The sequence below is a fragment of the Ischnura elegans genome, chromosome 6 (genome assembly GCF_921293095.1).
Source record: "Ischnura elegans chromosome 6, ioIscEleg1.1, whole genome shotgun sequence".
NCBI lineage: Eukaryota > Metazoa > Arthropoda > Insecta > Odonata > Coenagrionidae > Ischnura > Ischnura elegans.
In genome coordinates, this window is record NC_060251.1 from 114,905,945 (window position 1) to 114,931,210 (window position 25,266).

At 39.7% G+C, this 25,266-nt stretch overlaps 1 protein-coding gene across 1 annotated transcript; it reads left to right on the plus strand.

Moving 5' to 3' along the window:
- The first annotated feature begins 774 nt into the window (after positions 1 to 774).
- Positions 775 to 10,270, plus strand: LOC124161451 (lysine-specific demethylase 6B-like). The gene is made up of 3 exons (XM_046537773.1): positions 775 to 1,096; positions 2,872 to 3,277; positions 6,036 to 10,270. Exons 1-3 carry the CDS (start codon positions 851 to 853, stop codon positions 6,512 to 6,514), a joined length of 1,131 nt encoding a protein of 376 aa, XP_046393729.1. The 5' UTR covers positions 775 to 850; the 3' UTR covers positions 6,515 to 10,270.
- Positions 10,271 to 25,266: the final 14,996 nt, after the last annotated feature.

A 25,266-nucleotide genomic window follows, 5' to 3' on the forward strand; every position in this document is an offset into this window, starting at 1 on the left:
AATCAAAGACAGACAGAGCACGAAGAAAAGTTCGACGATGTCATCATGCACGAACCAACGAGACCAAGCTAAACTTACCGCACAGTGCTATTTTTTTCCTTTTAGAGAAGAATTCCACCACTAAACAACGTATCTCACTCGATATAAACGTAAGCAACTTATATTCTGCTGGATTCCTTCGCATTTTCCGCGCAGCATAATTGATAACGTTTAAGCATTGATGCATTGCCTGAGCTGGTGTCAAAGTTACCGCAATAGTATCTAGTGATCACACAGGTTGCGACTGCCACATTGCCATATCTATCCTTCTATTATAGTTTTAGAAAGGTGTGTCTTCCATGAATAATTTCTCGAAAAGAAAATCATGCGGTACACGACACGACACCACGACAATGGTGTATTTGGAGCTTCAATATCGGTATCAATCGAAGTAAAATTTGGCAAGTTTGTAAAGATACGGTATCAGGTATCCTAAAACTCAAAAAGAAACTTGAAAAGTCAAAAGAGAATTTTCATTAATATTGATGCAATCGTTGAGATGCTAAGAGGGAAGTAACATACATGTATACCCAGGTACTTTAAGCATTTTTAGTCAGTCTAATACAAGCAAAGTACCACGAGTGCAAGTGGTTTGCACAGCTTCAGAATTTTAATAGGCTTCCGAATCGAATACTGGCGATTTGCCGCAATGTTTCCTTATCATGTTTTCCTGGTGTCGTTGATTTTGTAGAGTCGACACTAAAGTACCACTGTTTCTCTTCATCGCTTGCAGGGGATCTTCGTCGGCGCTGTAGTGGGGAGAGTGGGCGGTGGCATAGCTGAGGAGCGGCAGGCAAGGGAGGCAAGCAGGATGTCGGCCGGGAGGCGCGGTCCGGCGCCCCCGCCGCCGTCGCAAGAGCCGCTGATCGTGGTGGAGGAGGCGGAGGGAATCGAGGAGGAGGAGGACGACGGTGGAGGCGACAACTCCCTGGACGAGCGCTTCGAGGACGAGGAGTCCCCGCCGCCAACCCCCGGGCTCCTCTGCCCAGACATCCGAGACCGGCGCAAGCGATCCCTGCCCACGCCGTCATGCGCATCCGGAATCACAGCCAGCCAGGTAATCCTCACCCCCCTGATCGCAGCAGCTAATGGCACTGCGCATAACAAAATATGAGCAAATCTTAATTCACACTTTTAAAAAGAGCGATGCCTGCTCGCCCCGTCATTCGCATCAGGCATCGCTGCCAGCCGGGGTAAAAAAAACCAGATCGCAGTAGCTGATGGCATCCCACATACATAAAAGCAAATCTTGATTTACACTGATGAAGCGATTTCTGCTTATTCCGCCTTTTTCATCCGGCATCACTTCGTCGTTCCTTTTCCTCTCCGTCCATTTCACCTTCTCCATTCTTCTGCGAAAATATATTCCCGGAAATTTTGCAATGCTTTATTTAATTAAAAGAACTTTATTTTGAATTAGCCCCACTTAGATTTATGATAAAATATAAACTATAAATTATTATTTCCATACCTCATAATATAAATCCACTGCCGACCACGTTTACGACATTTTATGTCATTTTCAAGGAAACAAATTACATAAAATTTCTAAAACTTTATCTTCGGTAGTGGAGTTTAATATCAAAGGGTTAAAATTATCATTTGAAGTTCATATTTCATCATCGATTTATAGCGTATTCCCACCAAGTCAAGCCTGAAACTATTTTATACTCGCTTAAGCCTGAATCACACGATCATTTTCTTTCGCCGCGAAAAGTAGTTTTCCTGTCGCGAAAAGCGATCGCTCTAGTATATCATTTTTCTGAATCACACGGTCCCTCCCGCTGTCACCTCTAGCATCACTTTCGATATCACAGCTCGTTGTCATGGGACACGCATAACGAAAATATACAGCATTTTTGTTTATCCATTTCGTTACCACGATTGCAAACGTTGCGCTGCAATCGCTCCATACGGGCATTCGTTCCAATTGGCTGATATGGGGTTTTCGGGACGGTTTTAGCGACGGAAAAAGCGACCGGACGAGTGATGGAAAATAGTGGTGGGAATTCTCATCGCGATCGTGATCGCGAAAAACAATAGGGTGGTTTCCTATTATTTTTTTATTGCCTAAATCGAGATATTATTACTCCTGGAGAACGAATTTCACACTTTTAGATTTTTAAATGACGATATCTATTTTTCGCGATTAAACGAAAAGTGAAAAATTTCAAGCGCCGAAAACGCGACTGCTAAGTAGGAATGATGGGAAGAAGTCCGTGTGATGTATTTCTGGTTCCCCCAGCCGCCTTGTGAGGTGACCTTGGGGCGAGGCTTTGAGCGCCGCTGCGATGAAGGCTGCTAGCAGGTAGCCTGCTGGCTGGTAGGGCTTGGCTTAAATAAGGATTATTATTACCCTATCAAGCGAAGGAAACTTTCCGAACTTAGGTATTTTTAATGTGTGATTATTAAGACAGGTTTCCCTGAGCTCTGTGTATCATGCATGCATTAGTAATCTCAGACGATGTAAAACTCCTATCTACTCGTATAGAAACTAGGTCCCTGTGATGTCACGCGGAGTGGCATCGCATGGGCGCCAATCTGGCCTTTTTCAAATGCAGTTAAAATTGACCATTGCCATTCGTCTAAACTGTCATTTGTAAAACCAAATAATTCGTATATTATGAATACACTAATGGTGGGTAAGGAATCGCAATCAATGCATTTCGTTTTCTTTGATGAAGGAAACTACCCTATTGCCGGCGACGATCATTTGCGAGTGATCACTCTAGTGATCGCGTTAGTTATCACCAGGGAATGACGGAATGATAAAATGATCATGTTATTCAGGCATTAGACGCATGTTTAATCCCGCGCCCCCATTCTTTGAAGGTGCGTCGCCTGTCGGAGCGTGGCACGGCCCACACGCGTCGGGACGCGGCGTTCCTGGCGACCCTGACGAGCGCACCGGCGCCAGGGAGGCGCCACTCGGTGACCATCTCGCGGGTGCCGCCCCTGCCCGTGTTCCGGCCGCGGAGGGAGTCCCTGGCGGGATGCGCCCCTGCCTCCAGGCCCATCGACCCCGTGACCTCGTTCCAGCTGCAACTGGACATCATGGACGACATAGCGGAGGTGAAGGCGCGGAAGGTGCGGCTCAAAGTGAAGAAGACGCCGAGCAAGGAGCGGGTGTGCGAGGTACAGCACCTCGACTCCCAGGGGGCGCTCCTGAAGGCCCCCGGGGGCGCGGGGACCTCGACGGGGAGGAGGCACTCGGAAGGGGCCCCCAGGGGAAAGAAGGGTGAGTACCTACACGCGCGAATGAGGCTCATCTAAATCCAATGAACGCATGCGCACATGATAGCCTCTGAAGGAGTTTTCGAACCCCCACATGGCGGGAGTCGCGGAGGAGAGAAAAATCAGTCCCGGGACAGGATTTGACACACATAGGGTGTCCCATTTATCTTGACCACCCGAAATAACTTTTTGTCCGGATGTAAATTGAAAAATGTGTCAAGCAAATGTCCATTAGCCGTCAGGGGGACATTAATCAGCATGACTGCTTTCCTTGTAGCTTTGTTATTTACAAAGATATGGACAGCAGTATGTCTTTTTTAAATGGCACTCTATATTTTTTATTCGGCAATTCTACGGACGATGGTTGACTGAATGACTGCTGTGCATTTTACTATCCTTTCATTTGTACACTGTCAACGTCAGCAAGTGCAGTAGTTCCAATACCTGCGTACCTGCACTAAGCGCTAGTGTGTCAGTCATTTTTCATCACACTGTGTTTATGTTAATGGTCCACTGCGCTACATTTTTGAATAAATCTTTAAGAGAAGAAATGAATACCGCTGTTCATATCTTTGTAAATAACAAAATTACAAGGAAGGCAGTCGTGCTGATTAATGTCCCCCTGACGGCTAATTAACATTTTATTGACACATTTTTGAATTTACATCTGGGCAAAAAGTTATTTCGGGTGGTCAAGATAAATGGGACACCCTGAATATTTTCCAAAATTTCCAAGGAACGGTTAGGTGAACATTTCGTAAAATTCCTGGGACCTATTCCGGGGCAAATACTGGTGACAGCGCAAACGCATATCGGTGGCTAAGTTCTGACAAAACGTATTTCAAAATCTGGCCGGTCTGAGTCAATACCGCTAATACTGATAATAAAAAATAAATTTGAAGCAAAAACAACTCTTCGTTTGCAAATTTATGCTTCTTTTTTAGTTTAATGTATTTTTGGTTTTTTATTTCAATTATTAAATTTCAATTTATTAAAAAATAAATCGTTTATTTTCTCTCCTGATAAATTGCCATTTTTGAGATACGCGTTGTTAGAACTTAGTCATCGATTTGGAACTTATATCTTAAAGTCAATTGAATTGTTGAATGAATGACCACTTCAGATCTTGCGACATTCTTCCGATGTTCTCCCACCCAATGTGTCCCTGGCAGTAAAACAAGGAATTAGTCTATTTTCCATCTAACTCAACACTGCTTATCTATGACTTAGACATCCCTTCCCTACCGGCTACCTCTCACCTACAATTCCATCGAAGCTCCCTCTGTTGGTATAATATCATAAGTTTTATCATGTACAATCCCATTAGAAGACTGCCTCTCTAAATCCCTCTCCCCTGTCCCCCATTAACTCATTACATTTCAAAAATAGCTGATGAGGTAGTCATTTTGCTGATTTAATCCCTTATATCTGAGTGTATTGAATGAATTTTTTGCTACATTTGCTGCCTTTTTAAATCCTTTGCTTATAAATGTAATGTAAAAGGCCTTCTTGTCTGTTTTTGGATTAAATTAAAATAAATAAATCCCGTGGAATTGGTTAAAAATAATAAAATTTTATTACCTATCGACAGCCAAACGAAAAATACGAAGTTCTTTTAGATCCATTTCATGATATATTGACGATTTGAACATAGAAGGGTAGAATATTTCACCCATATGTCTGGGTGATATTAAATTAACTTGCGCAAAGATAATTGGTTATGAACGGGACATTACGACGAGTTCAGCGATTAAATCAATATTTCTTGGCCTCATTGTAAATATTTCTACATATAAATTACATCTCGAGGTTTTATCACGTCAATTTTAACAAACTAATGTGCTTTAGTTGTCTCTTGGTTGCACTTCATTCCTCAACCCTTTGTTTGGGAATCCAATGTAACCTTTTTCGACTCTTTATTTATTTGATGCACGTACATATCAAGAGCTAGATTATATGTTTCAATTGCCCGTCCTTCCCTTTTATACGGCTGCGAAATTTTTGCCCGCAATAAAACTATCCGCAGCAAATTAGAAACCTTTCAAAATAAATCGCTTCGCCTCCTCCTGAATCTGCCGAAATTAACTAATATGTATGACGTTCGCTGTGCTCTGCGTATTCCTTCAATTAATGATCTCATTGATAACCTTGTAAAAAAAATTTCAAATCCAGGCTCGGGGATACTAAAAACACACTTCTTACAGACATTTGGAATTATGATCCAGAAGTTCCCACCACATACATACTGCCTCTGCAAATTACTCTTCTATGAGTCTATCCTGTCTTTCCTTCTTTTAAATTTAGTTACATATTTTTTTATTATTCAAGAATATTTCTGCAAATCAATATTGTTAACGGAAAAAAATATATATTCTGAAAAAATAATTTAAAAAAAATGATGAAAAAATGAAAACAAAACAATGGAAAAAATAACAAAACAAATAAAAATGAATAAAAATAATAAAATATTATCAAAATAATATTTTTTTAAATAAATTTACATTCAATGAAAAAATTTATTTAGGTTACTTTCTGTAGACTTTTTTTTTTAATTCAACAACTGTTTATTATGTAAGTTTATGCTAACACAAACCCCACACTATCCCAAGCAACACAAAAAAATGCGCAAAATTAAATTGTACTGTAATCTGGCTGGTTGTGGTAAACATGGTTTACCGGTACGACGTAAACGCGCCCTCGGCGCGACATTTTATGTGAGGTCGTAATCGGATGTTAATGTTCTTTTTGTCTTCCGCCGATAGGTGGTGGGATAGTGTGCTCGGACACGGACCTCGTGTCGCTGCTGTCGCTCTCTCCATCCGGGTCGCCCCCGACCGGGAGGCAGCAACAGGAGGCGGAGGCCGCCGCCGCAGCCCCCGCCCCCGCCACCCCACCCGCCTCCCCGCCGCCCGTCGTCACCGTGGAGGCCCCCGACCCGCCCACCCCCTCGCCCCCGGCAACCCCCAACAAGGTCGTCTGGGACGGGGGCAGCGGCTCCGTGGTCGACGCCCACCAGCTGGGCACCGCCATCGAGGAGTACCTCCGCCTCCAGGACCTCGGTCCATCCACTTCCTCCACGCAGAAGGCCTCCAAGGGCCCCGCGGCCGCCCCCAGCGAGGGGCCCGCCTCCTCCTCGGCGGCGGGGTCTTCGGAAGGCCCTTCCGGAGCCGCAAAGGGCTCTGAAGAAGCGACCTCCGAGTCATCGCTGTGCTCCACGCTCAAGGATCTGTTCGTCAAGTAGGGCGTCGCCCGCCGCGCTTAAGAAAGAAAAAAAAAACGTAACGTGTTGCGAAGGGATCGGAGGGACAGGGGAGCGGGGGGGTTCGCTATTGGTTTGGAGACTGCGTATGAAAGGGACGAGAAGGGAGAAACGCAAATGCGCGACAAGGAGGAGACGGGGATTGAATTTAAAGAGAAATCAAAACTGACTTGCGCAGTGTCGTTCATTTATTTGTTGCCTACGAATCATCCGATACAGCGACCAACATCGTGTGGGGTTTAGGCTTGACGCCACATAAAAGGGGGTAGAACAAGAAGAAGGTGCTAGCAAATGGGTGAAAGAACGAGGAGGCGATTACCTTAAAAGCAAAATTAAAAAAAGGCGCGGTGTCATTGTTTTCTTTGTCCACGAATTCTCTTACATGGTGAGAAATTTCGTGAGGGGGGATTATATTGGTGGTGAGGGTAACGTGAAAATGGGGAAAAACGTGAAGAATGGAATGTGAATGAGGAAGAAGGAGATCGACATGGAAGGGAAAACAAAAAAGACTAGCGCGCTGTCGCTGTTCATTTTCTTTTTGTCCGCGAACCCTCCAAATACTGCAAACAACTTCGCTGCTCTCGGATAATGTTTATCGCTTTTGTTTTTATTCGTCCGAATTTGCATCAACCCCAACTCGGCGAGGACGCAGCCAGCAGTGAGAACCAAGGGGGCCAACGGTTTCAAACCCTTCTCCATACCCCCTCCTGTAGCCCCCACCCGAAATTTTTGGGTGATACAGTCTTAAGAGAGGCTAAAGCCATTCAAAATGCACGCTCCTCCAAATGTTAACCCCCATCCATCATGGGAGAAATTTTCTGGCTAAGGCCTTGCACCACTGCGGACAGACTTCGTGTTCAAATAGCGGCTGCGCGAGGAATTTCTGGGAATTTCGAATAGGCCTAGGTGATGGCCAAGTCACTTGCAAGGAGAGCAACCTCTGCCAAAAGCGTAGAAACTTCGGAGAAAGGCAATCAAAAGACAGTGGCGCAGCCCGCGTTTCAAAGTCCGCACCTGATTGGCTGGCACAATCTACAACGATGCAAAATCGGACGCATGAAAACCGTAGCTAGGACAAACACAACCGGTATCTCGAGATTAACACATTAAGAGCCGAGGATACATCTCGCGGATTTACACCAAAAGTAAAAGGCTCAGACCATAGAAATACGATGTCAAATTTTGAAGTGATCGGTTAAACAAACACTTTAAAACGCCATGGACACAAGCGTGGCAACGTTGCAATTCCGCAACGTTGTAACTAAGTGCATTCAAGTTTGACGGCATGAAAATAAAAATGGTGCTTGGAATTGTTCGTTCAGAAGAAAAAAAAACGATGTAAATAGTTCCGTGGGTAGGTCATTGGATACATCACGATATGTAGACAATGCTCTCACTTGCTCTTTTAACTCATAAAATTAGATGTTTGTTGCGTGAAATACTTCAGGACTTAGATGAAGTCAAAGCTCTCATGCGTAACGATCAATCATTTTCATATCTCTTCGCGGTACACTTTTTTTTTTAAGTGTTGTTGCCTTGCATCGTGTTTGAAGGAGGGAGTGATAGAAAGGATGATTTCTTCTTCCATGATTTCACCACTAACGAAGGGCTTAGGTACACATTTCCGTCGGCCCGACGTTGTCAACACCCTTTCCCTTATACGTTCGAACAAAATGCGCCATCTCCCAGTTAGTGAACCTCACAATTCCTATCGCTCTTTCATATCCTCGTGCTTTCCTCCTTATCTTCCGTCTCAAACTTAAAATTCGTGTGCTAATTTTGATCAGTGCACAAGTTTTCTCTCCCAGATTGAACTGTATTGCGAAGAAATAACGAAAAATTATTATTGTGGCTACACTCAACCACTAAATGTCCATATCTATACTATTTAGTCAGCTTAAACCAATATATGAGCATATCTCAAAGCTACCACACTGTAATGTCAGGATTTTGGATTCAGTAAACGCCTTAGCAACTGTCGCTATTGTCAATGGCGTCGCTAATGAAGGATAACATTGATATCGTTCCTAAGGGGTTGTGGAGAAGGTGCTTCACCGTTCGCTTGAGGATTCATCTGCATCTACATCTACATAATACCCTGCGAGACACCTCTAGGGTGTTTGGCAGGGGGTGATCAATCACCAGCATGCAGCATGCAATTGGAAAGGATTGTATTAGTCCATAACGCAGGAAGTACGGCAATCATTTTATCATCCTTCCTTTGATATAACATGTCTTGATACACATACTTTCTAAAATTTGAATTGTGTCATGGGTAGCGGCGAGTATTTTTTTATTGTGTAAAATAGAAAGTTATGCGAAAATCACTGGCCGTGATTTTTTTCTAGACCTGTTTCGGTTAGCTATGTCCCCATCGTCCGGTAGGATTACAGTAAGTTCACAAACGCTGGTCGTTAAAAGAATATAGTAAGTGACGCTCATGTAAAATACTTTGCTAGAATTTAACTATGCATTTAAAATTATTTCATTATTATTGAATGATTCTATCCCCCTTTTCTCACTTATCCGACTGCTGACTTGAAAACTGTCGTCACAAAGTCACCATTTTATGTCCCCTAAGACTAAAATGTCTGCAATTGCATTTAACGAAGACTTGATATATTGCGTAGGCAATAAACGGAATAGTTGCAATGAGTACCTAAAAGGTTGTGGGTATCAGAAGCTTTCCGCGTTCGCGTCTGTGTCGTATCCAAAGACACACTGTTGGTGCCGAGATATGCGAAGCCATTTTGACGAGTGCGATACGTAAACATCGGTAAACAAGCACTATTAACAACCTCCTCAATTTCCCAATAAACCGCCACAGCAGACTTTCAGGTGACGCAGTAACAGCTGAGTTGGTAACATTAATTATTCACGACCTCTGATATAAAGAGGTCTAAGGCCAGATATTAAGCTAAGCGAATTCAATACATATACTCAACAATCAGCAGCAGACAAATCTGCCAGCAATCTATACCCGTTGCGGGTTCAATTACTAAGCATCGATGATTGAAAATATACGCGAAGAATTCAGGTTACCTACTAAAGTATTCACCGAATAAGGTGGCTTTTCATGGATTATATACAAAGTATTCTGGCAGTCTCCCTTCTTGAACTTCCCTCATCAATTCACAATAAGGCCTACTCCCTTTCATTCTATCTAAAAATCCTATTCTTTTCCTTTCCCTTCCTCATTTACCCAACATTCTATCCTCTAACACTATTTCTAACATCTCTTCCCCGCTATGTTCTCTCTCCATCCATACTTTCTGCCTCCTCCGTATCTCATCTAGAAGCTGCCTCTACTTACCCACCATGTCCAGCACTTCGTCGTTCCTCCTTTCCGTCAACTTAACTCTCCATTCTTCTCCACAATCACTACATCCAGTTTTTCTTGTCCTCGCAAAATGTCCTCGAAGCATTATCAGACTTGCCTTGCCTTTTCTTTAAACACTTACGTAACGATCCTCTCATGAGCTCCTTCCTGCTGTATCCGTTTTCCTCTAATGTGCTGCCCAAATAGTTGAACTGATCCACCTGCTCAAGCTATTGTCCACTTATGTTTATCTTGATTCCTAACTCACATTCCGCCTGGTTCCAGGCACGCCGCCTGGATTCGCAAATATTCTTTATACTCAAGGGTATAATGACAATTGGAGTCGCAATAGTACGCAAATGGAACGAAACCCTAGGGCGGGCTCGCGAGGATACACTCCTGGGGCAGGGTCTGTAAGCGCGAGCTTTTCACCTCTGCACCCAGAAGGGGGAGGACGGGAAGGAGAAAGGAAGGAGGCGCCGCCGCGATAGGAGCCCGACGACGCCTCCTGTGACGGGATAGTGAAGGAAGGGATGGGACGAGGAATCCTGCAACGTCACAAAGGCGGGCGGGTCCTACCACCAGCGAAACCAGGCAACAGCCATTGCTATTCTAACGATTTTGGAGGATTATCCTATGAGGAAGAATAATCCAACGATCAAATCGTTAGATTCGCAATAGTACACGGTTATCTTTCCATAGAATTCGTCAAGGGTTGTTAGGTAGTAGTGATGCCACATCTACGCCTCCGAAATCGTATTACAAAATTGGGCCCCAATAAGATAATATAATGAATGTGCTTCAAATTGATACTATTTCATTAAACTAATGATTAATTTTAAATATGCAGTCTCATCCACTCTTTTCTCGTCCACCATCCAGTTCATTACGAGAAAATCACGATTTATAGGAAAAAAAGTAAGGGATACTGCGTGCCGCGAGTTATCTCCAGGACTTAAAAGACAACTGCAATGAGCTTCTTGACTCCGTGCAAAACTTACTTTAACCTCTACATCATTCCACGTACTTGGCGACGATTCTGGCTCGTAAGAATATTAAATCATAATAATAGAATAATATTCGACACGATGGTATACGTACGTCACTCGCGAAATGAAACATTAAGACAAGCAGTCTACCTCTCATCCATCTGCGATCAGAATCATCCAATAATGAAATCCAATTCTCTAAAACGTCATCTTGTTGTGATATGTGGCACGATGTTGGGGAAGCCATTGATATTTTTTTTAATAAGACATTGCAATGGTGCCACTGAATTCATTTGAGCGCGACGCGTTTCGCAACATTCTAGATTATACCATATGCAGCCAAGTTCTTCCGAAACCCAAAGAAAAAACGATCCTTTCTCCCACAGCCTTCAATATTCCCACTTTACGACACCCAAACCCCACCCTTGTTTCTCTCATTCCCTCTCCTTTGTCAGTTGAACGCATTCAAGGAAGATCATAACCGCACATTTTGCAAATGAAAATTTGGTTGTAACAGTGAAACGCGTCGTGATACGATAAATTCATTGGAAATATTTCAATATCGTTTTAAACTAATATCACTTAAAGTAGTTCGATGTAGATAACAGTGGTCCAAAAATCTGGCATAAATTAGTTAAGACAGCGTCAAAATAACAAAACCAGATGCAATGAAAGAATTTGTTGCTAGCAATCTTCACAATTCCCAGTTATGCTTTCACTTTTTTCTCTTTAAAACGCTCATAATTTTACGATGAGCGATATTACCATCGCCTTTAACTGGGATCTCTGTCAGTTCTACTGCTCGTTTCCCTGATACTTATCAAATGAAATTCCAAAAAACAAGCAAACCATTTATTAATATCATATTTAAATCAGAGATGTCGAAGGCTATAAACTGTTACCCAGGAGTTTTCCGGCATATGTTGGACAATTGAGAAATAGTTTTCAAAAAAATACCGACCCATTATCTCCCTCGCTATTGGTAAATATTACGGTCGGGTACAAATACTCATAATTAACGGCACCAATTTGCTATATTTTAACTACGCGATGATCTGAAATACAGCTGCAGGCGGAGTAAAACTTTTTCTCGATTCGAATCAAAAATTAATTAATGGACAATCCTCTTCCTTGCCAAGTGCATTGAAGAATATTGATAACTTTCAGAACCAATGATTTCGGAAATTGAGCAGTAGAAAATGGGAGCATTTAGTTTTTTACACAGGTTTGGGATTCGGTAACATATCGAGCAATAATGCTAAAAACTTGGCATGAAATTTGTGACTGTAAATTATTTCTCGATTAGAAACTGTCACCAGCGTGCTGAATGAAACCCTCATATTGGATTTATGAGACAATCAACGTTCACAGGGAATTATTTTCAATGAAAAGGTCGTAAAATAAATTATGCGCCGTACCACTATAACTATTTTCGTCACACCTTCCATACGATAAAATTTTGAACGGCTGATTTACCACACAATATTTCCATCGACAATTTTATGAATATTGCTTCATGCATCCCTTCCTATGTTATTACGAGTTCCGCTTAAATGTACTGAGCACACTACTTGATCATCTGAAGTCATTTTAAGTTTGGATCAAACACATGTCAAATAAAAACATCATATTTTGAAGGAAAATGTTTTTCGATACATTACTTAATTGTTACCAATCGCAGTATTATACACACTTAGGAACTGCCATCAACTCGATTCATTTATACTCCGTGGACAATAATTAATCAGGATCTGTATCATATTGTTGTTTATAGAGAGTGAAATCTCATCGGATTACTATTCTTGAAATATGTTAGTCAAAGACACAGTAAAGAGGCTCTGCCCTCTCACAAACATGAACTAAATGTTGACGGAACAGTGAAAACAAAAGAATGGTGGAAGAAAATGCATCATTTCTGAATGTGATTCATGTTCCGGAGAGCTTACAGTTGTACAAAAATATAAAAATAACGATGATTCTTGGGACGGGAAGCTTGAATAAATTACTCCTATGTGTTATTTTGAAAATTTTTCCTAGGAAATTACCTAGTTACGCTCGTTACACCTCTGCATATTTTTGGCCCAGATGGAAGTTCATCATCATACACTTTTTAGGCGGAATTGCAAATCCTGACGCCTGAGATAAAATACGGAAGCCGATTTCCTGGCTCTCACAATCCAGGGGAACATTAAGTTTAAGGATGCATTGAAAGCTATGCGCGTTCATTACACGCACTTTTGTGTCGTTTTCAAACACCTAAATCGGGCATAATTTGATTAACTGTGTTAGATACAAAATCGTACACTGAAAATTCTAGGAATTTTTGTCCAGCATGAACTTTTGATTATCTATATGTGTGGTTCCGAACCGATCGATGACTGAACTGAAAACAAGATTGTCGACCCAGAGATTCAGAACATAAACACACTCCTGAGGAATAATGAAACGCGGAAAAAGGACGATGTTTGACAAACCTCGTGCAGACAATCTACTAAGATAAAATACACATTTAGTTTTGGGCAGAAATTTTAAAGAATCAACATTAACCTGTAAAAAATAAATCACATTCCTGGTGTTGCTTCGACAAGTGAAAGTACAAATTTAGTGGAGAGCGATGGTTTTTTTTTTTTTTTACTTGAAGTCACATGGTTGGAAACAGGAGAGAGACACGTTGTCAGCACACTCCCAATTGTAAATTAACACCGCATCTAACTGGTTTGGGAACCACTGATCTTAAGATTAACTTGTAATTGTTGTTCCATACCTTCCGACTGGAATCTTGATGTTATGTCATGTCATTGGTAATTAGATCCTGCGTTACACGTTGCCTGTATTAAGTAAAAGAAGTAAAGTTTCACGATTTGGGAAGAAAATCGCAAAACGAACGGGGCTTCGTGGAACAAGCAGACAGAGTATGTGATATATTACTGAAGAGGTTCGTTTTAGATTTATATATATAAATGTGACCTAAATATTTCTATTCATAGTATATTTTTAAAGAGCTAGAGGACGTGAGACGGTTACGACTAAAAAAAATGAAATCTATATGTGTTCGTACTTTAAAAGTTTAACTCTGGAAGAAGTTTTAAAATTTTCTGACTCGTGAAATTAAAACGCTAAAGTTATGAATGGTTTGTTCGATAAAAAAATATGATTTAATGGATTACCTCCTACCATGCGGTGGCCCAACAAGAATCGCAACTGCTTTAAGGGCTTCGTAGTGAAAACTTCGAGAAGGTAGCAAGACGGCATGCCATGCGCGTTGTCCTTCTTCTTGAGCGCACCAGGACATCCCTTCGGCAAGATCACGAGGGGAATATTTTTATGTTGTACTAATTTTATGGACCAGTGTTTTGTGATGGAATGAATATTTGGGCAATAAATATTTTATAGATACAACTCGAAAACGCATTATTATTTGTTCGTCATCTCTGCGCACCTCCCGCGAAAACGCATTATTAAAATCCATAAAATTTGGAAAGTAAATGAAGATAAAATACAATATTAAGAAAGCTGTGTATGAGTCAGCACCATTAAAAAAAGCTGAACTGTAGTTTTAATTTAACTAAACAATTTAAATTTTTAGGTGTAACAATTGTAACTAGTAATAGAGAAGAAAAGAAATTCTAAACACGATTAAAAGAGCGCATATATGTTACTACCCCAGCTGCTACTGACTACTGTCTGTAAAATAAAGCAAGATACCCGAGTTTGAGGAGCTCTAGCGGCTAAAAGAAGCAATCAATTTCAATGAAACAAAAAGCGTACGAAAAGGAATTTATTTTAACGTTGTATCGTGTATTTTTTTAAATCATCGGCTCAATAGTATTTACTGTACTTCATTTTTATCAAAAAAGTACCCGTTTTTTGCGCGTAAAATCAAGTTGCCCAACTTTGAGCGCTTGATATTCCCGTAGTTTTCGTTCCTATAACTTGCGATTCTGATATAAAGAAGCCACATCTATTATTAGCAGTTAACTGAAAACAAATTGTTTATACCACTAAAATTAACGGAGTTGTTGTAAACAATGCAAACCTCTGCTAACTTCTCAAACCTCTGTTATACGCTAGAGCTCCTCAAACTCTGATATCTTGCTTTTTTACAGACAGTACATAAGCTGCTGAGCAGCAAATTAATAGATAAGAAAACCAAAATCAATATCTATTAGATCTATTAGATAACCAGAATGCAATTGGTTGTATGATATGCGGCACAATGTGGTTGAAGTCATTAATATTAGCTAAATAAGATAAGGTAATATGTACTTCCACCGAATTCGTTTTCAAGTGAATATTTTTTTGTCAAGTGAACGTTAGCTGTAACATCAAAACGCGTCGAATAAGTTCAAAAAAAGCAATGCAGCGTGAAAAAAGACAAAATATGCGTCCTTAGAAGTGAAAATTCACATTTTTCAGGCAGATGGTGCATAACCGTAGTTCCTTAGGCCTAATGAGATGATAATTCAACACCAGTGGCCCAGCGAGGGGGGGTTTTGGGGGATAAACCCCCCACCCCCCCAGAGCTCAGAGGAATTTTTAAGTTTAATCCATTTTACTTAATTGGATTAATATTACTTATAGAAAAATGTAAAAAAAACTAATAAAATATCCCCCACTAATCCGTAAAACTCACCATTTTGGACCATTTATTTTTTTTTATTCTGGGGAAGGGCCCCCGCCCCTCCCGCTTCCCCTGGAGGGTATTCCATATCCCCAAACTCCCCAGTATTAGTTGGACCTAAAAACCCCCCCTAGACTTAATTCCTAGCTGCGCCCCTGTCCAACACTTCCAACCACCAAATTTAATTGTTGCACATGCAATGGAAAAAGATGACCTTCTTAGTTCAATTGCGTACATAAAAGTTCGTGGAGAATTCTTCCACATAAATTCACATACTAAACAGAAAGCCGCCTCGATGGGCGTGTAGCGGGGGTGTAGCACACCAGCCATAAACAAGTAAAATGGAAATGTTCCGCCTTCATTTCATTTAAGTTCTGCAGTGTTCTAGGGGAAAATAAATCTCTATGCCAATCAGTTCGGAATATATCTCTCTTAATTTATCATGTTAAAATAGTTCTTGGAGTGTAGGTCAATGTATGTTATGCAAAAAATTTTTAACCAACGTTTCTGTATAGTTTAAACTATCATCAGGGCTATGAAATAAAACATAAGAACAATATAAAATACAAATACATACAATATTTTTACATGAATAAATGTTACGATAGCGTATTTTTACATTAATAGAGTTTAAAAAAATATATGTACATAAGAACAAAATACACAAAAAAAAATTACATACCTTAGCTTGCACATATTTATTTACAAGCTATTGCCATACATAGTTACCATTAATTTTGATTAATTAAATAAAAATAAATTTTACTGAGGTTTTCAATGTCTGAAAACAGACATTACATATAATAATATATAATTGTTTCGGACGGGCTGAGGACGGCACGGTTGGTTACGGGCACGGCTGAGGGCCAAGGTATGTCAAACTTTTTTGTGTATTCTGTTCTTATATATATTTTTTTAATTATATTATTGTAAAAAACTCTATCGTAACATTTATTTTTGCAAAAATATTGTATATATTTGTATTTTATATTGTTCTTATGTTATCTTTCATAGCCTTGATGATAGTTTAAAATATACAGAAACGTTGGCTAAAACTTTTTTGCATAACATACATTGACCTACACTCCAAGAACTATTTTAACATGAATTAAACGAGGTTAAGATAAAGAAAAGAGAAAATATTATCTTAATTTATCGTTTCTGTCGGACCTGGAAATATAGTGGGGTTCTAATCAGTGCTGTAGTTGGGAAAAAAATTTAGGCGGTACACATCAAAAATCACTTAAGGAGGTTCCCGATTGACTCGTGGTGGACTTCGTCTGGTGTGTCACATTTTCGATCCGCTGTCTCTTCAGCCGATCTTCTTCCTGATCCGAGACATGAGTGCACATAAATTTCTGGATTAAATTTTGCCAGTTGCGGCCCAACACTTCTGAGGAAAATTAATATTCCGGTTCGTTCGACCAACATACTGTTACTTTTTTTTAGTGAGAATGTAATTCATGGCACTAAATGCTCTTTCGCATTCTGATATGGGAATTGAAATTGAATAAATTATTTGTTGTAATTGTTCAAGGTCTTTAGGTTTCATGTTTGTGTCCATATATTCCCTGAATGCCTGAATGTATTTTATGTGATTTGAAAGGTAGTTTAGCCAGTACGCTTATGACGAGTTTGGATTTTAGGGCCGTACTACGCCGTACCGACCCAACTACAGCACTGGTTCATAGCAAATGCTGGTAGCCCTATAAAATTCAAATTGGGCTCTCTATGTTTTTAATATTATGTTGGCTTAACGTAACATGTGTCCAACACGGCACGTATCATTACCGAATCCCGGCATTAATCCTGTAAAAATGCCCCAAGTCTCGGTTACCACCAAAATTTCTGAAGAAAATAAAATTTCGAAGCATTAATTCTATCAGGATCCAAAGTTCTAAGAAATGTAGGAGAATTCATCTCAAAACACTAAGAATAAACACAAAAACTAAATTGGGAGACAGAGAGATTATATGACGAGGATTTGCAGAAAGAGTAGACATGATAAATTCAGAAAGTATACAATAATGAAGATGATGGAATTGGAAAAAGATATAGCCGAAGAGGAATCAACTGCATAGGTTTGGTCGCGTTAATAGGAAGGATGACGATAGATGGCCCATGCGAATATTGCATTGGAAACATCCAGAAAAACTGAAAAGATGGGGCCAAGGGTGAACACGAGACAGAGAATTCCAAAAAAGCAATGGTAAATGGCAATTATTACGAATTCTTTTGTAATGGAACGGAATCTCCTTCACCAAAAAGATGGGGACCAAGGGTGAATACGAGACAGAGAATTCCAAAAAAGCAATGGGAAATGGCAATTATTACGAATTCTTTTGTAATGGAACGGAATCTCCTTCACCAAACCCTATTTTACGCTTTTAAGGCAGTGCAGCGCTTATGAGAATGTTTTTCTTTACGCTATTTCATCAAAGTCGTGTTTGTGCTCTTTTGGCGGGTCTTGGCGGCATAGAAAATTGCGAGATGGGAAGCTGCTGTAAGCTGAAAGAAAATGATATTCTGGAAAGGCTCCAACGTTCCATAATTTTGCGCATAAAAATACATAGTAGAGAGAGGTTGAGTTCTCGACCAAAAGAAAGTCACGTTTCAAAATTTTTGCATGCAGGAAACTACAGTCTGAGGGGTTTTTAAAAGCCTCCAAAGAATTTAATTCTTCCTCCCCATAAATTATTCTTTTCGGGAAAACGTCGACTCGAAAACGCTCTCAAAATGGGTTACGCGAAGGTGAAGCAGATAAAATATTCCATCAAAACATGGCGCTTTGCTTCTTTCGGGAGAGAGGAATTCATTAAGACAAAAGAAAATTCCATGAATTTTTCATGCCTCGCGAAGTTGAGGTCTTCAAGTGCTTTCCATTTCAACTAATTGACATTATGAGCCCATTTTTCTCGCAAAATTGAGTTAATATTCGCCCATCTCACAACCTTCCAGTTAAGCTAAGCGAGAATCTCGCCAAAATTTCCCCATAAAGATTTACCGTTCAGCAAGGGTGTTAGCCAAGGTTGCGCCCCGTTGCCAGGTATTGGATGAAGCAAAATTTTCGTTTGTGTTTTGTTTTTGTTTGGTTATTTTGTTGGTGGTGACCAGGGAGACCAGATAGATTGTTGCAGACGCTCATGTGCCTTATTTTGAGTCAACTTGTTCATTTTGTTTGCAGTTAAAAAATAGCCCACCAATTTTCTTTGAGGTTGATTTTTTCTTAATAAGGAAATTGCATACTTTTTATAAACAGTATGTTGATATACTACAGTAAACACTTAGTACCGCAATATACTTTTTTCCGCTTAAAATTCAGTTTATACACTAGAAAATGACTCCAAAAAGTCTCCCGAGTTTCGCGGGCTAAAAAATACCGCCCCACTAATCTTAGGCGTGACGTCATAGTTCAGTACGAGTCCAAGATCCAAGCCCAGTAACTGCAGGTTTGGAAGAGCCACGTTGCGTTTAAGGAGAACATGGCTAAAATAAGGAAAAATTACAAGTGGTGCATTGTCCCTCTGTGCAATAACACCCCAGAAAAAAATTTTCGTCTGCATTCCCACGGAGGAAATTAGAATAAAAACCTCGATGCATGCCGTCTGTCGGGATGAGCGTTACGGAAAAATAAGAGTATAACACACTGAATGATAAACCCGTGTGCTATGTGAGCGAAGATAACTTTAATATAAATAATATTTCCATATTTCATCGACTGAATAACTTGAAACTGAGATTTTTCGATAATTCGGCCGCCGTAGAATAAAAACTCAACTTCTCAACAAAAATCGAGATAGGTGTTCCTCGATGGTTACGATGGACTCAAATTATTTATGGCACTTGTTCAATTTCAGTTACGGAAGGACATAAAAAATTCCATGATGTTTAAAATCAAGGGAGGAAATATGAAAATACAGAGCAACGTTGATCCTCATGCATTCGAGTGCCAGCCAAGAAGACAGCGTTTTCTTCTACTGTCGGCGTCAAAATGATGTGCCGCTGTACTTTGCAAATTTATATCCTGGCTTCACTGCATGCTATAATAATGAACTATACGTCATTTTAAAGGAAATTTTATCCTAAATTCTGATTTATTTTATTACAAAAAATTCAAAAATGTAGACACGGCCAGTGCAATAAATGACTCCGCGCACCGAAAAATTAGCCGTTTTGTCAACTTCATGAACTTTGCAACTCAACCTAGGGAAAACTACTACGTCTACAGCATTCATCTTCCACATTAATCTACACTCATCAGTGCGGATTAATAAAATGGCTTTTGGGTATTTCTAGAACTTATATTTTGTTATAAATTAATGAAAATATTCAAACATTATCTTGTCCCATAGTTTACCCCGAAAGATAAAGGAAGTTGTAGATGGAAAAAGAATGGAATCCAGAGGTGGTCTCAAAATATGAATCGCAGCATTCTTTGATTTTATTCTACGCCGTTGCTTGCTTTTCAGAAAAAGTTGAGTCACAAGAGGAATGTTCCGCGGCCCTTGATTTGGAAACTGTGGAGATAGAGGAAGACGTGTGGATCAGCAATTTCCATTTAGTTGGTTGTCAGGATAAACCAAGGATCCATTTAAAGGTTGTCAGGCCATCGTATAAAGATAGGACTGATGCGCACCACAGGGGAAATGGGGTGTTTGAGGGAAAGTCAAACCCGAAGTTGCCCAAAGAATGGGCAGTTCTATGTTGCTCTATCCCCAGTTAAAACCAAATAGAAATTGGATTGGGATGATATTTTCACCACGGGTTCCAGTGATAGTGAGAGTGCAGGTGATCACGGTCATCGCCGAAGGTCATCCCTCTAGGATTTCCGATACGGAATTTTTAAGTGACAACCGATCGCAATGACGATGAGCTCGCCTTTAGAGTAGGTTTCAGATATATCGTGAGAACAGCTCCCAAAATGTATTAAAGATTCTGTTTGGAAAATATTCACATTTTAATGCTACTTTAGGAAGGCTTTCATTACAAAAGTAACTTCTAAACACCTGAAGACGTTGTGTTTATTATGTTGATCGAAGTGCGATTGACCGATTCTTTCTGCAGAATAGGAAGTGGCTTCAGGGTTTTTGAGTCACAAGATGTGTTTGATGATAGATTGTGTTGAAAGTTCGTCTATATTATCGCTACTAATTTGAAACATTAATAGTCTGGCTTCCTCAGAGCTTCCTGTCGCCCTCCAGGCAAGGTATTTTTAAGTTGAAAGTATCATCGACAGCTTCAATGTGGAAATAAGGTCACCATAAGACTCTCTACCGGACTGCCAAAAGAATACACATTTCACATGAGTATACGCTTTCGCCAATATTATACGCAAGTCTCACTTTGTTATGAACTATAAAACATTTCAGATGCACATCAGCTACCTTTCCATTTCTCGGCATCGACTTTCGGCGCCGACGAAGTCTACACTTTCACTAAAATACCCTGTTATCATGATGGAATCAGTAACAGGAAGCTTTCTAGGATCAGCCTAGGAATAACCATATTCCTTCATCTTTACGCAATCTATCGCTTTCAATGGAGGAGAAATAGATCAAATAATAGCCCTGAAGTCACAATGAACAACTCCGATACGTCTGCACTTCAATAAATGAATCATAACCACGCCGTCGCTTGTATTCAAGTATGCAACCTCTACTATGGCCGTGCCGCCGTGCCTCGTACAGAACTATGACGTCACTTTTCTATCAGCCAATCATCGGGCGTTTTCGATTCTCACTTGCATTTGAAAATTCTCGTGAACTTTGATGCATTAAATATCGCAAACCACGTCATAAAATAATAAAAAAACTTTTACCGAGGTATGCAAACATATATTTCTATATAATTTTGGGGCTATTTGTTATATCTGAAATATATGCAAGTTCCCTATTGCTGCCTTCTCCTTTAGCGCGAAAACAGCAACCCAACATGCGGGTATAGTTAACTCATTTCATCCGCACTTACGTCGACAACATATCTGCCACTGCTGGAGGAATATCAATATAGAAATGGAAAGGCCGATAATCCTAGCCGAGATTTTTGTTGAATGAATAACAAACGCACGGAAAGATATGTCTACTAAAAACTATAAGATGAAGATAGGAAATTTGTATAGGCCACAGAATGCTGAAAACGATCGTCGACGATGGACGAAGACGATTATCGAAGTGAACGAGAAGAAAGGAAAAGGAAGACCCCGAATGAGTTGCATGAGGTATGATATAATGGATGAAAAAGAAAAGAAATATATACATATGAAAAGGTTAGCAGATAGCGACAGCATAGTGGAGATCTGCGTCAAACCATTATTCGGAACGATGATTTAATAACGATGAATTATAGGAGCCCATGGGCCACGATGACCCATTGCTATATACTTCTGGAAATAACATTAGTTCAAAACATTTTCATTCACAAATACGCACTCTTTATACAATAATATGTAAGTTTCTGCATGAGGAATATATTTATTAATTGTAGCTATGCATGAGTGTTAACAGCAGTAGAAAATTCAAGAGTCGAAACATTCCTAATTTGGTACTAACGAAAAATAATGACAATAAATTGGATTAACCGTTACGAATAAGTCCCCAGAAGAGTGGGAGGAAAGCGAAGCCTCTAAAAGCCTCATGAAGACGGTACAACTTAGTTGGCCTCATTATGAGGCATGATAGACCAATGAAGACAATCGTCGAAGAACAGGTGGAAGGGAAAAAGGGCAAAAGACGGCCCGGAATGATTGCAAAGGACAGGATGTACATGAAAGAAAATTGGTGGCTCCGAAACAGGTAAAGGAAAATACTACTAGGGCCATTACCAGTCACTTTGACGGGTGATAGTTATTTTTAAGTATTCCTTCGCTTATGTTAAAATTACTTGATAAATTTGTTAAATGTAATCTTTTTCTTTACTAATATTTTACAAATAAGTAGTTTTTTTACAAATCATATCACAATTTCAAAAAATTGAAATGAACAATGGCCACGTAGCTCCTGCTTCTCCTGCTCTGACATACCACTCGTCAATCCGTATGGCATACGTATATGATACTTATTTACGTTCAAAATCTAACGAGGGATGTTAAATGCATAAATATGCTAACAAAGACATCAAAATGGCCAAGATTACTGTAATGTAGCGATTTTCTGTGTGAAATACGCGTTACCGACATAAATAAAATAGAAACCCGTCGTTTTGATTGCTGTTGGTATTTTAAGGTCGACAGGTGGTATTACTACATTTGTTTGAGAAAAAATTAATTATTTTTTAAGAGATTACGTACCATAAAAATTAAATATAAGTCAGTTACAAGACGATTTTAAAAAATTAGGCAATAACATTAAGTAAGTAGAGGTTACCAGTTAAAATGACGAATCTTGTCTCATGTGAATATTCTGTAATTGAATACAAAACACTCAAATAAACTCAATAGCGTACTATGATGATATTAAAAAGTTTTATCCATCGTTTAAGATAAAATAATGTGACATTTTATTCCGGAAAATTCAACGTATTCCCGTCATTATTAAGAGACTAATGTTTACTAATTGTTTAACTTACATTACCTGCCCGAAATACTCATCAAGAGCTAAGGGTTAGAAAAACTTAACTTTAATGGAAGAATAAACATAAGGATACTCCATTCCATTAGAGCATAATTTTAGCAAAACCAGCTAATATGAGTGTGTAATATTGAATGATTTGATTTCAATACACAACGACAAGATCACGAAAATTGATTTTTATGATGATGACGAAGTCACACAGTAAAGCAAAATAATGAAAGAGATCATATAGAACTTTAGAGTAAATGTCATAGCAGATAATTATAAGAGAATTTTACCTCAATTAAATTAATTATTTGATTTACAGTTAAAGGACCGTGTAAAGGGTGGCCAAAATCCCACTGCGACCGAATGACTATTATTACATCAGTCTACGATCGCAGAATTTTCATGGGTAGCTAGAAAATATTACCGCCCATAAAAATCACTCTGGATGCACGAGGAGACGATTTCGACGAGGAGATCATTTCTATGCACTCTTAAAGAGTTGCATATTTCATATCCAAGAACTAAATACACTATGATAGAAGATAAAATTAGACTTCATTTGTTCTCCACGAGGTATTTGTGGGTAAATAAATTTCAATAAATACATTTAAAAGGATTGAAACGACGGTGGTGCAGTGTCTACAAATGATATTTCACTATGGAATGTAGCGCAGAAACATAATCGTACAGCCAATGTAGTCCTTAATTCGTGATAGTCATAAAAATACGAAAAAACGTATGTAATTTTCATTTTGTCGAATATTCAAACGCTTTGAACAATCAGAAGATATTTCCCGATTCAAAAGCCATAAAAAATATTCAAAGTACTCACCAACCGCAACTTTTCCGCACTGTGGAAATTTGAAATAAAAATCTAAAGCAAAGTTTTAAAAGTTTCAAGTCAACACAGCGAATAACGTCATTTCATATTTTTTTCCGCTTCTATTATATTTCATCCCACTGAGCGACGGATCGAAAAACGCAGAAATATGAGTGAATTTATTTTTTTGACATCGCTATGACCGAAAATGAAAGAATTTGGCGAATGATTGCACCGCTGTAAGGGTATTCATTGGAGTACGAGACGACATGAATGCATTTCATTTTAGACACCCATTTACGAAACGTGGAGAACGGTACTTATATGACAGTTTCTCAATGAAAACGAAGCCTTTGGAAGGCTAATTGGGGAGGATGATAACGTCGGTGAGCAGAATGGGTCTTCCGCGAGTCCGCTCTCGTTAAATTGGCTCTTTACTTTGATTTCCTGCGGAATTGTGTATTAGGATGGCATTATCCCGAGAATTCACCCATCTCTTTCTCTAAACTACGAACAGAATATCATATTCTCATCTACTCTACATCTGGTCTTTTGTCTATGTAACTAGACTCTTTCATTTTATTATCTTTGCATCCAGTAGTAATGATAATAATAAAATGTCAATTAAATCGAAACTTGAAGCTTTTGCGTGGTCCAAGGGCTCCATATTAATAATGAAAAACACTTTGTTATTTCCACAAAATTCACAGAGTTTCTATTTTATTTCCGGTTTCGTCTATCACACCATTTTCATATACATACAATATATGGTGGGGGCAGGTATATACATATATAGTGGTTGTTAATGTGGGGGTGGGGGGAAAAGGTTTGGATTCAAGCTGGGATTGGTAATTCGTGGAAAAGAATAGGGGGGGGGACACAGTTTGTCAGGTGGGTTGTTGGGGTGGGGATTTGGGAGGGTGATGAGTAATAAGGGGGATGGGTTGGGAAGGTTATGTCGTTAACAAGGTTTCCATTTATGACTATTTCTCGAATTTCTAAGGCGTCCATCCTTCTTCCTTTACTAGTAAAATGGAGTATTTCGGGGTCGAAATTACTTCCGTGCCCCATTTCCAGGAGGTACCGGGCGAAAGCTGACGTATCGTCCTTGTTTTTCCCACATGCCCCGTGTTCCTTTACCCTTGTGTTGAAGTCTCGTCCCGTTTGGCCGATGTAGCATGAATGGCTTAAAGTAATTACGGAATTTTTATTCAAATGCTCCCCGGTAGGCGAGCCAGAAAAGATACATATAGCCGACTATGGACCGCTGATATGCCCATTGAGCGTATCGGTAGCCCATAGTCCATAGTCTAGCAAACACTTAATTAACCTGCCACCGGCGACACTTTGTCTCAGTAGGATTTATATAGGCTGCAGGATTTTGCTAATGGGCTACATTGCATCCTGAAACATGAGTTGCAGACATCGT

Coding starts and splice junctions, on each gene's coding strand:
- LOC124161451 (XM_046537773.1), top strand. CDS start 851: ATGTCGGCCGGGAGGCGCGGTCCGGCGCCCCCGCCGCCGTCGCAAGAG. Junction 1,097..2,871: donor CCGGAATCACAGCCAGCCAG/GTAATCCTCACC, acceptor CATTCTTTGAAG/GTGCGTCGCCTGTCGGAGCG. Junction 3,278..6,035: donor GGCCCCCAGGGGAAAGAAGG/GTGAGTACCTAC, acceptor TTCCGCCGATAG/GTGGTGGGATAGTGTGCTCG.